Here is a 16,200-nt window from a genome sequence, read left to right on the forward strand (position 1 = left end):
CCTGCTCATCCCTCCTAGGTTCTGCTGGGTCGGGTCTGATCTACCCTACTGCCAACTTGACCCACTCCCCAGGGAGGTCACACCTGCTCCTAGACCGACCACACTTCATTTACTTTCCTCTGTGCCTGCGTCTCTCTGTCCATTCATTCATTAGGATGCGGGCAGGACAGGCCAGCGGCCGAGCTGTTGCCCTTTACAGTATGAATCCCAGCTCTGCAGCCTACAAACCATGTGACCTTGGAAAGCTGTTCCTCCTGTTTCTCCAGTTCCTAATGTCTAAAATGGGGATCACTTCAGGCACTTGTGTGGGCGAAACAAGATAATGCACGTAGCAAGCTCAGCTCAGTGTCTGGTGTGGCTTAAAAAGTGCTCCATAAGGATTTTCTATTATTTTCTCAGGGTCCAAGTGGCAGCCTCACCACTTAATGATGGTGTGATCTTGGGCAAGTTATTCAACCTCTAAGCTTCTGTTTTTTCAGCTGTAACCTATCTGCCTCACAGGGCTGTCATTGGATGATTAAATTATAATTTTTTAATGTTTTGATTTATTTGTTTATTTTTCAGTGTGGTGCTGAGGATCGAACACTGCCAGTGCCTCACATGTGCCAGGCAAGCGCTCTACCACTGAGCCCTAGCCCTAGCCCCTAAATGAGATTTTTTGGGGTTGTGTTTTTAGTGGTGGAGATTGAAACCAGGGCCTTCTGCATGCTCAGCGTTCTCTCTCCCACTGAGCCCCAGTTCCAGCCTAAATAGGATATTCTATGTGAGCTGTCTAACCCAGAGTGGGGGCTCGACAGCTGTTGATTTTTATTCCTATGATGGCTGTTTATTTTATAAATACTTATTGGATGCACACTCAGTGTCAGGTACTTTTTTTCTGTGTTCTCATTGAATTCTCAGAATGACTTGGTGAGGAAGATGATGTCATTTGTTTTACAGATGAGGAAACCGAGGCAAGTAAAGTACATGAAAGAATGCCATAGCCTTGATTTTTTTTTTTTTTTTTTTTTTTTGGTGCTGGGGTTAACCCCAAGGCTTCATATCATGCAAGCTTAGCCTATCTCTGCTCCTGAGCTACACTAGTAGCCCCACAAATCTCCCTGCACTCCAGTTCCAATCTAGATGTGTATGGTGGGCACCAAAGCATATTCTCTTTTCATTACTTCAACATATTTTTTAAAATTGAGATAAAGCCAGGTGTGGCGGCACATGCCTGTGATCCCAGCGGCTTAGGAGGCTGAGGCAGGAGGATCACAAGTTCAAATCCAGCCTCAGCAAAAGCAAGGCACTAAGCAACTCAGTGAGACTCTGTCTCTAAATAAAATACAGAATAGGTCTGGGGATGTGGCTCAGTGGTTGAGTGCCCCTGAGTTTAATCCTCAGTATCAAAAAAATGGCATAAAATTCATCATTTCAACTATTTGAACACATATAATCCAGTGCTTTTCAGCATAGTCACAATTTTGTGTGATAATTGCCACTCTCTAGTTCTATTAAGTTTTCATCTTCCTAAAAGGAACCCTGTACCCAGGAAGCATTCACTCCTCATTTTCCCTTCCCGATCACCTGACAACCACTAACATGTTATCCCTACAGATTTGCCTATTTTGGACATTTTATATAAATGGAATATAGCATAAGGCCTTTTGTGTCTGGTTTCTGTCACTTAGTGCTACATTTTAAAGGTTAATTTATGAATCTAGCATGAGTCAGAACTTCATGCCTTTTTATTTGTTTTTAACTTTTTTCTTTTATTTTTTTCATTCCCTTTTTTCAGCCAAATAATATTCCATTGTATGAATACAGAACATTTTGTTTATTCATTACCCATTGCTAGATATCAATGGTGGTTTCCACTTTTTGGCTATTAGGAATAATGTTGCTATGAACACTGGTGTACAAGTTTTTTTGTGAACATATGTTTCTTGGGTATAAAAGTAGGAGTGGAATTGCTGAGTCATATGGTAACTCTATGATTAGCTTTTTGAAGAGCTGCCAAACTGTTTTCCACGGCAGTAACATTAGTTTACATCCTATCAGAAATATATGAGAATTTCAGTTTTCCACATTCCTGCCAACATTCAATATTTTCTGTTTTGTTGGCTAGTTTCTGCCCTCCTAGTGGGAATGAAGCATCTCACTGTGATATTGGGATTTTGATTTGATTGCTCTAACGACTAATGATGTTAACAATCTTTGGGGCGGATTGTGCTTATTGACTGTGTAACTTTTTTGAAAAGAGCTCTATTCAAATCTTTTGCTTATGTTTTAATTGGATTATTTGTCTTTTTTGTTCTTGAGTTTTAAAAAGTATATTCTGGGGGCTGGGGGTGCAGCTCAGTAGTAGAGTGCTTGAATATGCTGGGGTTTATCCTCAGCACTGCAGAACTGCAAAAAAAAAAAAAAAAGAAAAGAAAAAGAAAAAGAAACACACACATGTGTATGCTGAATATTAACCTCTAATCAGATATATGATTTGCAAAGATTTACTTCCATTATGAGGGTTATCTTTTCACTTTCTTTTTTTTAATATTTATTTTTTAGTTTTTAGGTGGACACAATATCTTTATTTTACATTTATGTGGTGCTGAGGATCGAACCCAGTGCCTCGCGCATGCTAGGTGAACGCACTACCACTTGAGCCACAACCCCAGCCCCGTGATAACTTCTTTTGATGGGCAAAGGAGTTTGTAGGGTTTTATGGTTGTTTTGTTTTGCGGAGCTGGAGATGGAACCCAGGGCCTCACACACGTTAGGCAAATGCTCTACCACTGAGCAATAACCCTAGCCCCCAAAAGATTTTTGGTTTTGATGAAGTTCAATATCTATTTTTTTCTTTTATTGCTTTTGATTCTGCTTCTGGTGTCATATTTAGGAAACTTAACCTAATTCAAGGTCACAGAGTTTACACGTTTCTTTCTAAGAGATTTATAGTTTTAGTTCATATATCTCAGATCATGTCATCTGCAAAGTGACATTGTTTTAATTATTTTCTAAATCTGGATCTTTTTTTTTGTTGTTGTTGTTTAATTGCCCTGGCAAGAACTTTTACTATGGTGTTTTATAGAAGTGGTGAGAATAGGTATTTTTATCTTATTCCTGATTAGGAGAGAAACTTCTAGTCTTTCACTACTAAGTATGATATTATCTGGGTTCTCAGATATATCCTTTAACCAGTTTGAGCAGATCTCTCCTAAAGTTCATTAAATCTTTTTTTAATTTTTATTTATTTATTTAATTTTTAAAACATGTTTTTAGTTATCAATGCACCTTTATTTTATTTATGTGAGGTACTGAGAACAGAACCCAGGGCCTCACACATGCTAGGCAAGCGTTCTACCACTGAGCCACAACCCCAGCCTTTTAAAATTTTTTTTTTTTTTAAATCAGGAGAATATGTTGGTTACACTTGATTGTCTTGGCAACTAAAAATCAGCAAAATCTTCCATATTTAATTTAACATAATTATATGAGACCAAGTTTTATAATAATTAAGGTTTTATTAATTTTTCATTTTTTGACAAGTTTTCAAAGAAGACTACAAATTGATGACTGGGCATCCTAAACTGTGTGACCTTGGGTAATTCCTATTAACTTTGGGCTGTACAATAGGAGGTGATATAGTATGCTTATATATTACAGGGCTTTGAAGGATCATGGAGATGAGATAGGATCTTGTATGCAAAGGTATTTTTCAAATAAAACCATATGCTTCTATTGCTGCTCTTACTAGAGATGGCTTTTACATTGCAGTATAACATGTTAGTAAAGTACATACAGTGTGTAAAGGCATTGATCTTATGTGTAAAGACTTGTGAATTCTCATGTACCATGTGAACACCATAGAATCCTGCTATTGAACCTGTCCAATACCTTGTAATTGTATTACCAGAGGTAACCACTGTTATGACTCCTATCATCATAGATTAGTTTTGTCTATTTAAAAAATATTTATTTTTTAGTTTTAGGTGGACACAATATCTTTATTTTACATTTATGTGGTGCTGAGGATCAAACCCAGTGCCTCATGCATCCTAGGCGAGCACTCCACCACTGAGACACAACCCCAGCCCCTTGCCTATTTTGAACATTCTTTTTTTTAAATTTTTTTGGTTTTTAGTTGTTGATAGACAATTAAATTTTTTATTTACATGCGGTGCTGAGAATCGAACCCAGTGCCTCACATATGCCAGGCAATTGTGCTACCGCCGAGCCACAATCCCAGCCCCTTGAACATTTTTTTTGTGTGTATGTGCCAGGGATTAAACTCGGGGCACTTGGCCACTGAGCCACATCCCCAGCTTGAACATTCTTAATAGGCTTTTATGTCTGCTTTCTTTCACTCACTATAATACCTGTTAGTCTTCCAAGCTTACATGTACTGGTGGCTTATTCTTTTTCACATAGTTTTAAATGAACTAATACCAGTTGGTCAAGGTTTGAAAAGGCTGTGCATTTGCACAAGAGACCAGAAAACTAAAGCCCAAGGATCCCCGTTGATAAGCAGTTCACCCTGTGAGTCCTCACCATGGCAGCTGAAATGTCAGCCAAGATGCAGCTTCCTTTGCCCACATGTCACCACTTCCCATCCTGCATCTTAGGTGAACATCACGAATTGATCTTGGCACTTTTTTCCTAAGGTAGGGAAAAAATTATTCTTAACCAAGGTGAGTCCTGAGGTAGGCTCAAAATTATTCTTAACCAAGCAGCGCAGGTGGCCAATGCCAATTGCTTAGGGGCTGGTACTTGAGATTAAATTTGAGTTTTCTGCTGTAATATTCCCAAGACATTTTTCTGGGTTCACAGAGTTATGACATGAGGGGCTCAGCTTGCCCCACAGCACTGTGAGACTGTGGATGGTGAGGTCTGCAGCACCTGCCTCTTCATATATTTTTTGGGTAAATGGCTCAAACCTAGCAAATCTTTTATCATCTGTGTGCCTTCGAGCATGACTTAGATAAGAGGCAAGGGTGCAGACTGCTTAGATCTGAAGTGGTTGTTGTACCCATTATGGGGCTTAGTTGAAACATCCTTGGTTCTTTCTCTCTCTCTCCCTCTCTCTCTCTCTCTCTCTCTCTCTGTTTACTTTGATGAAAACATTGCAATGTCTCAATCACAGAGCAAATACAAGTGTGACTTATACTTCACAATTCGTGCTGCTTTGAGTTCTTGACAGTTCTAGCATGTCTTCCACATTTGAAAATTTCTTCCAACATGGAAAGTTGGGTGACATGAACTCTACCCCTCTGGGAGTGGCTGTCTGAATGTGCAGGTGGGGATTGTGGCATATCGAAACAACAACCACAACAATATCCAAGGCGTGGTTATTATTTATATGTGGATCGTAGCCAAAGGAGGAGACAAGATTCATCTATATTTTCTCATGTAATAGAGGAGAAGTTCATTAAATTCTCATTTATTTAAAATTCTTTTTTTCCAAGTAACTTAGAAAGGTCCAGGGAGGAATAAAAGACCTTTGAGAAATCATATTTTTCTTTATTGTAGAACACTTCAGATCTGATTTACTCTGTTTTCATGTGAGTCTAACAAATGCAAAAGATTGAAAGCAGCAAATTAGAATGATGTATTTGATCGGCTATTAATGGAGGAGAAGTGATTCTTTTTGTTTTTGCAGTGCTGGGGATGAAACTCAGGCCTTGGCACACTCTACCACTCAGCTCCAGCCTTATCTACAGTTCTGAGAAGTGATTCTTGACAGCAAACATAAGGAATAACAATGAAACGCAGCCCTAGAACCGGTGGGGCAAATTTACTGCACAGGGAAAAAATCCTCAACACTTTTGTTACTTTTGAAAGTGCTGGGTTGCCCCCTGCTTTAATTATAATTGCCCATAGTGATGATCCAGAATGCTTAGGAATAATACTTTTTCCCTACCCCTGTACTGTGTATTGAACCCAGGGGCCCTCTACCACTGAGCTACATTCCCAGTCCTTTTTGGTTTTGATTTTGAGACAGGGTCTCACTGGTTGCTAAAACTGGCCTCTGACTTGCAATCCTCCTGCCTTAGCCTTCAGAGTTTCTGGGATGACAGGTAAGTACCACTACACCTGGCTCAAATACACATTTTTGAGTGCTTCTGCCTGCTGTGTGCCAGGTCTATGCTAAGTAAGCAGTTTACATTCCCTATCTCATGTAAACTTCTAGGAGGTCCTGTTATCATCATGTTCAGTTACAGTTGCAGAAAGGGAGGCACACAGGGTAGGGGAAGTAACTTGCCCAAGTCGTCAAGGCAAATTTTGAAGCTTTGCAGTTTAAGCCCTGTGCCAAGGTAGTCAGCCTCTCCCTGATTTCAAGAAACCTGTTAGGTGTGTGAAGAGTAGAAAGGCATTACTTGTAGAGGGAACAGCATTTGTAAAAATAGGGCTAGTACATGAAGCTAGTTTGTGTCGCTCAGTTCTGAGTCTTAGTTTGCTCATCTACAAAATAGGAACATGTATTATCTATCATGGGCTGCTTATGGGATTTAAATATGATAATATGTGTTGTGTAGTTCATAGAATGTGCCCATTAATTATATAATAATAATATCATATAATATATAGTACACACTATACATTACATATAGCATTTAACATAACTATAATATTTTATAACATTATAATTATAACATCATTAAATATAATATTTAATAATTATCATAATATATAAGATAACATAATATTATAATATTATATTATAAATATAATTATAATTATTATTCTTTTAGGCGCTAGGATAGCACTCAGGGCTCTAACATCATCCAACAACTCCTGTCTTTTTAATACAACATCCCCAACTCCTATCTTTTTAATACTGTTAATTCCCTTCCTGTTCTTCCAGCCCTACAGAAATTTAGTCCTAGGGGACTACATTTCCCAGCATGCCACCTCGCCCTTTGACCCCAGAGATACCAAAAAGGTGCGCCGTGGAGCGCCTCAAGCCGGAAGACTATAGCCTCCCGGCATGCAGCGCGGCCCCCACCATTAGATTCGAGGCGCCGCCAGCACATTGCACACCGGGAGTTGTAGTCGGCGGCGCGTTGCCCTGACGCCGGCCGGGCCGGGCGTGGGGGCCTGTGGGAGGTGGCGCGGCCGGGCCCAGCTGCGGGGCGGAGGCGGAGGAGAGGCCTGCGGCGGCAGGGCGCGGCGGGGCCGGGAGCGGGCGCCGGAGCTGAGCCGAGCCGGAGCGGGCGGCGAAGGCCGCCTCGGCTAGCAGCAACCATGTCGGTGTTCGGGAAGCTGTTCGGGGCTGGAGGGGGTAAGGCCGGCAAGGGCGGCCCGACCCCCCAAGAGGCCATCCAGCGGCTGCGGGACACGGAGGAGATGCTAAGCAAGAAACAGGAGTTCCTGGAGAAGAAGATCGAACAGGAGCTGACGGCCGCTAAGAAGCACGGCACCAAAAACAAGCGCGGTGAGGCAGCCGGGCCCCGCCACCTCCCCACTCGCTCCCCTCAGGCTCCCCGGGCCCGGACTCTACCTTCGTCTGATTCGCCTAGGGGTCTTCTACGACCCTGGAACTCTTCCCCGTCAGACCCCCTTCTGTGGCCTTCCGGGTCGGGACGCCTCTGACCTCTTCAGTATCTCCCGACCCTGGGCTCTTCCACACCAGACTCATGCCACCCCTCTCCCCTCCGGCTCTCCTCACCCTGCCAGGCCCCTTCAGACTCTGATCTGGCAGCACTTGCCTTCTGTTCCTGTCTGTTCCTCCTTTTCCTGTTTGTTCTCACACACCTTCCCGGCCACTGCTCCTGACCCTTCTTGGCTCCTGTCTGCTCCCCCATCCTAACATTTAAGTGCTTCCTGGCCCCACCCCTGCCCTCTCCCGACCCCTACGTGGAGTCTTTGAGCTGCCCTTAGCCCCTTCCCTACCCCTGACTCAGGGTTCTCCTTGAAAACTCTCCTCGATGGAGAAAAAAGAAGATTGGGGGACAGGAGGCCCCCCTGGTTTCAGCTCTGTTTACATTCTAAGTGAACTTGAACAAGTTGCTTTCCCCTGAGACCTCAGTTTCCCCATCCATCAGCTAGGGTTTGGCCTCCATGAGGCCTAAGGTGTCCTCCAGCTCTGTGATTCACTTTTGGTTGCCTCAGCTTGGCTTTATCAGTTTCCTCGTATTGCAATCCTGTGACTCACTGCTTCCCCATCCCTTCTGAACTAGAAATATGGACTCCAAGCCTCATTGGCCAGACTCCTCCCCAGTCCACACTCCCGGTTGTTGATCTTTGAGGCACCCTTACTTTACTTCTTGTTGTTTTATTGCATTCTGAGCAAGTACTTTTTATTTTTCTTGAGTGAATTTGAATGTGAAAATGCTTTGACAACTGTAAAGCTTGTTTTTTTTGTTACTGTAATGTGAGAAAGAATCATAGTAGTGGCAGTGCTTCCCCTCAAAGAGGGCAGAAATGAGAGGGGTTTAAGAGTCAAACAAGTATTTAACTCAGAAGTCAGCTAGCAAAGTCTGTAGTGTGACCTTGAGCTAGTTAATTTACCCTTCTGAAAGGAAGATCTTGGATTCACAGTGCTCAGCACATAGTAGGAGCTAAATAGATGTTTTTGCCATTTAAAAAAAAATCAATAATCAACAAACATTCTGGAAATTCTTCCTGAGTGCCTAATGGTGTACTCATAGGGGTGAACAAAACATGACCTCCACCCCAGTGGGGGAGAGACAGATACAGAACAATAAATGAAGAAAGTATTCATTTTGGAGATGGAATTAAGAACTGAACAAGAAAAATAGGTGATGGGTAGGAGGGATGTCACTTTTGATAGAATGATCAGGGAAGGCCTCTTTGAAAAGGTAAAGTTTGAACTGAGCCTTTAGACGGAAGGAGGAGCCTTCTAGGCTGGGAGGAGTGCAAGGGAAAAGGCCAGGAAGTTGGCCAAAAGAGGAAGAAAGCAAAAGAAGTGTAGTGATTGAAGGGAGAGTAATGTGAAATAAGGAGAAGGTCCAATTGGACCTTCAACTTAGAATCCAGACTTTTCAGTTGTGGTTCAAGGATTGGATTCTAAGTGGATAGAAGAATTTTGGAGGGTTTTATGTTGGAGTGTGCCCTAATCAGTGATAAGAGTTTTAAAACATTGTCTAACTGCTCTTTGGAAAGTGGGAGGGGATGAGGGCTGGAGTAAGGAGGTGGGTCATCTGGCAGTTGTAGATGTCCACCTGAGGCCTTGACTCCAGTTGTAACTGTGGAGATAGAGAGCAGGGCTGTATTTTGCTGTCACTAGCTTTTTTCTCTGAGAACTCTCCCTTGATTAGGATTCTGTTATTTTCCAGTGGTAATTAGAATCATGGTTTCTGCCTGTCTGCACTGTGGAAAGCTTGTCCTGTTGCAGGGTAGTGGAGGAGGTTTCAGTTTACCTCCTCTCACATCTGAGAGAGCAGTTGTCCTGTAGTTTCTGCAGTTGTACAGGTGATTGAATTGGCTTTCAGGAGGTTTGGAGAAAGGCTGCTGGCATGCTGGAACATCAGTCTCACTTGGCAATTACTGTTCAGAGTAGTCTTTTTTTTTTTTTTTTTTTTGGAATCCTCCTGCCTCAGACTTTTATGTAGCTGGGATGTCAGGTGTGCACCACTGGGCTGGGTTCTAGTCTGTCCTTGAGTTAGCCTGTCTTTTTGTTACTGTCCTCTGTAAGAAGGGTCTTATCTGCTTCCTGGAATGCTTCTGTGAGGTGTTAACACCACCACCTACATACCAATCACTCAGCATAATTATTGACCTGCTACAGTGCTGGGACCTTGAGCTTCAGAGATGAGCAGACACTGTGCCTGCCCTCCAGGAAGTCAGGATTGGAAGTGTGGGGGAGGGGGAGGGTGGAGAGTAATTATGTCAGTGCTAAAGCATGAATGTGTAGGTGGCTGAGGCTGAAGAGGTGAGTTCCTGTGGAAGGGCTGTTACGGGCTTTGCAGAGGAAGGAGAATGAGGTGGGCCCTATTGGAGGGTGTCAGTTTACCTCCTCTCCTATATTCATTAGCATAAATAAAGGAGTGTAGACTGACCAGGAAGGGACTGAGAGGCAGGAATACAGTAAGGGATGGATAGAATCTCGAAGGCCTGGATTTGAGCTATAGTTTCATTACTTTCTAGCTGTGTGTCAGGGGCAGGTTACTCCAAGCCTCTGAGTCTTCCTCTATAAATCACGGTTCTAGTCTTTGCCTTATAGGATTGAAATATGTTAAGTATGCAAAGCTCTTAGCATAGTGCCTGCCATATGGTGAGAGATCAATAAACGCCCTCCATTATCATTATCACTGGGAGACCTGCAGTTGTTCAGGTGGGAACAGAGGGCCCAGAGTAGAAGCATGGAAAACAGAAAGAGAAATAACACGTCAGGGACTTCTGAAGGAGAATCAAGGAAGACTTGGTGATTTAATGGAATTGTGGGAGTGGGTCTGATGAAGGAGAGAGGAGAACAACTCCAAAGTTTACAGTTTGGGCTGTTGTAGATGGTGATGCCATTAAGCAAGCCGGGAAACGGGGAGAAGTGTCATAACAGTACAGAAGTTTATGAAACTCTTACGTTCGAGGCTCACAGCAGGAAGTTATGGTCATACTCCCCACTGTGTTCCCAGCACAGTGCCTGGCATTTGGTTAAGGCTCAGTGTTGTGGGTATGTTCTGGTGTTTCCATTGTACAGAGAGGAGATTGAGGCTTAAGGGGGTGGAACTCAACTCAGAGGCTAACGTATTTGGTGGCTGCGGGCTTCTTGCATTCTATTTACTCCCATGATCTCCAGAGGTATCATCATGGCCTTTGTTATTGCTTAGTTTATTAAATGCCCCACCTATACAAGGTGTGGTGCTAAGTGAGAAAGAAATGAGAGAAAAGTGAGATGGGACCAAGCCTTGTCCTGCAGAATATGTAGCCAAATGTGGAAGCTATCTTGGTGGTGTGCACATTAGAAAGATGACAAACAGCTCTTTGAACAAACTTTTGCAGTGTATCCCAGGCATTTGTTTCAGGTAGAGGCCTACAGCAAAATTTGGTGTACATGTTTTGTTCTAAATTTATTTTCCATTCCTTTAGCCATGTATTCATTCCCAAGAATGTGGCAGGCTGCCATCCATCCATCCATCTATCTATCTATCTATCTATCTATCTATCTATCTATCTATCTATCGTGCCAGGGATTGTACCCAGAGGTGCTTTATCACCGAGCTACACCCTAAGCCCTTTTTATTTTAATTTTGAGACAAGGTCTCACGAAGTTGCTTAGGGCCTTGCTCAGTTGCTGAGGCTGCCTTTGAACTTGCAATTCTCCTGCCTCAGCCTCCCAAGCCACTTGGATTACAGGCATGTGCCATTGTGCTCAGTAGGCTGTGTTTTAGGCCCTATACTCAGTGCTGGGATACAGAGATGAACTGGATGCGGTCCCTGCCAACCAAGAAACTTAAATATCACTTATGAGATAATATTCTCACATGGCTCTAGTGAGGATTAGCTAAGATAATGTAGGAAAGGGTGTGGCATGTTGTAGATAACGAGTGAGTGTATTTTCTTTGCGTTTCTGATAAAGTTATTATTGATCAGACTTTTGTGGTTTAATTGTCAAATGGTGAAGTTTTTTCACTGAGAGCTGAATGCAAAACAGGATCATGTTCTGGGTGAGCTAACAAGAATCACCCAAACTTATGTCTTTTTTGGTACCTTTATAAACAGTTCTGTTGGTTTTCTACCTAAAAAAGATAATGAAACATAAGATTCTTTTCTTTCTTTTTTTGCTGTACTAGGCAATCACTGAGCTATATATTTGATCTGTATCTTTGATCCTTTAGTTTCATTTTAAGATGGGGTCTCACTAAGTTGCTGAAGTTAACCTCAAACTTGCCATACTGCTGCATCAGCCTCCTGAGTAGCAGGGAGTACAGGTATGTGCTGTTGTGCCCAGTTACAGATCAGTTTCTTTTTATGGCATGGTAACAAGTTAAGGAAAAAAATCTACCCTAGGTGGTTCAGATTTTACCCACCTCCCTTTTTTCCCCCTGTTTTAATAAATTGGAAAATGATTTGTAGAAAGGACCTTACTTCAACAAGAGAATTGTGTGAGATTAGGAAATGGAGACTGGGTATCTCAAACACCCTACATTGGTACATTTCTGTGGATTTATGGATGCAAATCAGTTCATTTGCAGGTTAATTTAGGTTCAGCTGAGAATGTTGATGGATTCAAAGAGGCCAGGAACTCGTGGGAAATATATCCTCATTAAGTTCTTGCTCATTGCTGCAAAAAGGGTGGCATTCTTATATTTAATAAAGTCACTCTAAAACATTAGCATATGGGAAGACATCTTAATAAGTTAAATTTATAGTGAACATGGCCTTTTGATTCTCTGGCATTTCAAGATATCAGGATGAAAACCACAGCATCTTAATGGTATATGTGCCAACAGGAGCTCCTATCCCAGAAACCCAGAGGTGGAAAACCTGAAACCCACCCAGGGAACTAAGCAGTGGGAATTTCCCTTAGTGATATTGAAATTTCTCATTAGAAGAAATAGTTGGCCAGATTGGGTTTGCTTTACTTCTTAAGACAGATGGAGTGTCAGAGTGGCCCTATGTTTTGGCTGTACAAACATGCTGGCGCCTTTGATTCAAATGACAAAATCTTTTCTTGCCTCATTTGGCAGGGAGATTAAATATTTTTAAGTGCCTGCTGGAGTAGGTTTATAATGTGATTTGAAATTCAAGATAGATTTCGCTTGGAAATTTAACCAATATGAGGACCTTTAAGCTGGCCCATTGTGCTGGGGGAGATCTTGAGTTGTCCAGAGTTGTAACTGAGTGTGGGGAGTGAGGTCCCAGAGAACAGCCTGTGATGTAGACAGGCCACCAGTCTCTGAGGCAGAAAGCCAGGATCTCACTTATTTCCAGCGGTCAGAGTCCTGACATGGAGTCAGGGCTCACTGGGAGGAACAAAGATCTGAAAACATAGTCCTCTTGCTCAGAATTGTTTTGTGCTGTGCCAGTCTTGAGAGAGGATTTTCCCAAACAACTTTAGATTGGTCATTTTTAGGAAAGATGAGTATATTTGCAAGGAAAATTTAAGCACACCAACAGGAAACAACAGATCTGGCTGTTATGGTACTTACCTGCTCTTAAGGTGTTGAGCTCAAGTCAGCTGCCTTCTGGAAGGAAGGCAGTGTGGTGGTGTAGGCAAAAGATTCCCAGTTCACATACAACTTTACTACTTACCAGCAGTTACTACCCTCTTCTAAGTTTCGTTTTCCCATGTGTTAAAAGCAAATACTACTACTTTCTTCATAGGCTTCTTGTGAGGGTCTGGAATAAGTGGTGTGTGTATATAAAGTGTTTAGCAGAGGGGCTGGCACATAGGAGAGAGGTGTTTCCTTGGCTTCCTCCATATAGTCTTAGGCAGAGTAAGGGTTTAAAGGGGGATAAGACCCTGCCTTCTCACCAGGACTCAATAGTTCAGCAAGGAAAATCCACACTGGTATAAGTAACCATGATGAAAGACAAACTATAGTAAGATACAAATGAAGCATTAGAAGAAAACACAGTGGGAAGAGATAATTCTTCTGGGATTGGCGGAGTTGATCTTACCCAGCACCCATCCAAGCCCAGATTCCCTTTGTAAGTATCCTGCCTAGTGATCAACCTCCAATTGAACCCCTCTGCTAACAGCATCTGTATTAGGTGCTCTGTCCTTGCACATCACAGCCTACTCTGTCTTTGGACAGCTCTGACTGTGAAATCACCTTTTTATTTGAAACTGAGGCCTGATTTCCATAGTACCTTGGATACAGATTGGGGTGGTAGCTTTGTAGGGGAGCAACCTGGGCTGGTGGAGTCATGTTGGAGATGAAATGTCTGGGGGCAAATCCCAGCTCAGATATTAGACAACTGTAAACTGGAAAACAGGCTGTTAATTCTTCATCCTGAGGCCACAGAGATTGGATCTGATCCCCCTTCGAGGTGACAGATGGAGAAAGATGGTGCTTATTTCTTAAGCCTGCACTTCTCTGGGATAGACCGCAATTCCCTTGATTATTCATTACATGGTGTTTCTGTTCCTTCGTTGTGATCGTCCTCTAGATACACTCCTGTTCACATGTTGCTCTTGTAGTATGCTCTTGTAGTGTGCAGTGGGCAGAGCTGAATACTCAGAATATTCCAGCCAGGGTGTAAGTAGCACAGACCAGAACCATACAGGGTCAAGTCATTTGTTTAGGAGTTAATTTAATTCTGTAGCTTTTTGGCCCTGATAATTTCCATATTACTGAGACAGATCCCCCACCACAACCAAAAAGCAATCCTACTTTCCTGTGGCCTTTTGATAATAAAGAAATGTTTAGGGGCTGGGGTTGTGGCTCAGCAGTAGAGCGCTTGCCTAGCTTGGGCGGAACCCGGGTTCGATCCTCAGCACCACATAAAAATAAAGGCATTGTGTTGTGTCCATCTACACCTAAAAAATAAATATTAAAAAAAAAGAAAGAAAGAACTGTTTAGATTCTGTACAGCCATTCCATTTTGTTTGTGTGTGTGTGCTGGGGATTAGACCTAGGGCCTCACATGCTGAATACGTACTCTACCATTGAGCTACACCCTCAGCCCCTTATTCAGCCCTCTTCTTCTTCTTCTTCTTCTTTTTTTTTTTTTTTTGTAGTTTTAGATGGACAGCATGCCTTTATTATTTGTTAATTTTTATGTGGTGCTAAGGATCAAACCCAGTGCATCGCAAGTGGTAGGCAAGTGCTCTGCCACTGAGCTAGCTACAGCTCCAACCCCTTTTTAAAGAGTCAAGAACCCAGCATGGTGGCACATGCCTATAATCCCAGCAGCTTGGGAGGTTGAGGCAGGATTGCAAGTTCAAGGCGAGCCTCAGCAACTTAATGAGGCCCTGTCCTAAAATAAAAAATAAAAGGAGGCTGGGGATATGGCTCAGTGATTAAGTGCCTCTGAGTCAAAGCCTAGTACCAAAAAGAAAAAAAAAGTCTTAGCTGAAGAATTGAAAGATTGAGGTGTACGTGAGCTCTGGGCGCGGTGGTGCACACTTTTAGTCCCAGCGCCTAGGAGGGTTGAGACAGGAGGATTGCAAAATTGAGACCATCCTAGGCAATTTAGTGATACCCTGTTTCAAAAGAAAAAATAAGGGCTGGTGATGTAACTCAGTAGTAAGAATGCCCTGGGTGCAAAACCCAATACCTTAAAAAAAAAAAAAAAAGAATAAGAAAACCAATAAACAGGGACTGGGGATATAGCTCAGTTGGTAGAGTGCTTGCATCACATGCACAAGGCACTGGGTTCAATCCCTAGCAAAACACACACACACACACACACACAAATAAATAATAATAACATAAAATAAAAAATTCTTATTAAAAGAAAAAAAAAGAAATAAACACGAAGTTAACATGAAAAACTGACAGGCTTTATTCTCCCATAATTCAACCTCTCTTTCTTAAAGGGCAAAGCTGCCTAGAGAATTTATTTGAGAGAGTCGGGGAAGCTATACATCCCTTTGGTTGTGGCTATTTAGCTCAAAAGTTTAGTGACACGGCATAGTGAAAGGTGCTGGTTTGGGGGTCAGAAGACCTGTGAGTTCACATTCTATCTCTGCCACTTGGTAGTTTTGTAATTCTAGGCAAGTTTCCTCGTATCCCTAAGCAGTAATTGTCACTGTTGTCACTTCATCACTGAGCTATATCCCAGTCCTTTTTATCTTTTATTTTGAGGCAGGATGTCACTAAGTTACTGAAGCTATCCTTGAACTTATGATCCTCCTGCCAAGTTGCTGGGATTACAGGTATGCACCACCATGCCTGATGAGCAGTAGCTTCTAAAACTGCAAAAATCAGATCACAGTATTATGGCTTTGGTACAAATTGTGGTCTGTGGAAATTTCTGGGAATTTGCCACAAATGCATACTCCAAGGCCACATCTTGACTTACTGAAGCAGAACCTGCCGTTTCATGAGATTCCCTAGGTGGTTTGTATACTGATTAAAGTTTAGGGTATTTTGAAGCTGATTCCAGTGTTGAAATACTGTTTGGGGATTCCAGTGTTGAAATTTAATATTTTTAGTCTTAATGCTGCATAGATGGACATTTGCATTTAATTTCATGTTTTGTTTTTTTTTTAAAGTAGCTGGAAACTTTTGCTTCATTCCTGAATCCATTTGATAAGATAAGCATATTTTAAGTGGAGCTATGTGCCAGATACTGTCCTAGTTTCTAGGTAAG

At 42.2% G+C, this 16,200-nt stretch overlaps 1 protein-coding gene across 1 annotated transcript in view; it reads left to right on the top strand.

The window, feature by feature from the left end:
* The first annotated feature begins 7,109 nt into the window (after positions 1-7,109).
* Chmp4b (charged multivesicular body protein 4B) overlaps positions 7,110-16,200 on the top strand; it is a 38,362-nt gene continuing 29,271 nt past the window's right edge. Inside the window, exon 1 of the mRNA XM_046433787.2 lies at positions 7,110-7,411. Within this exon, the coding sequence (XP_046289743.1) occupies positions 7,222-7,411 (190 nt within the window). The 5' untranslated portion in view covers positions 7,110-7,221. The remainder of the gene's footprint in view (positions 7,412-16,200) is intronic.

This window comes from Marmota monax, unplaced genomic scaffold, assembly GCF_021218885.2.
Source record: "Marmota monax isolate L192 unplaced genomic scaffold, Marmota_monax_Labrador192_F-V1.1 WCK01_AAM20220418_F8-fsc00014, whole genome shotgun sequence".
Lineage (NCBI taxonomy): Eukaryota > Metazoa > Chordata > Mammalia > Rodentia > Sciuridae > Marmota > Marmota monax.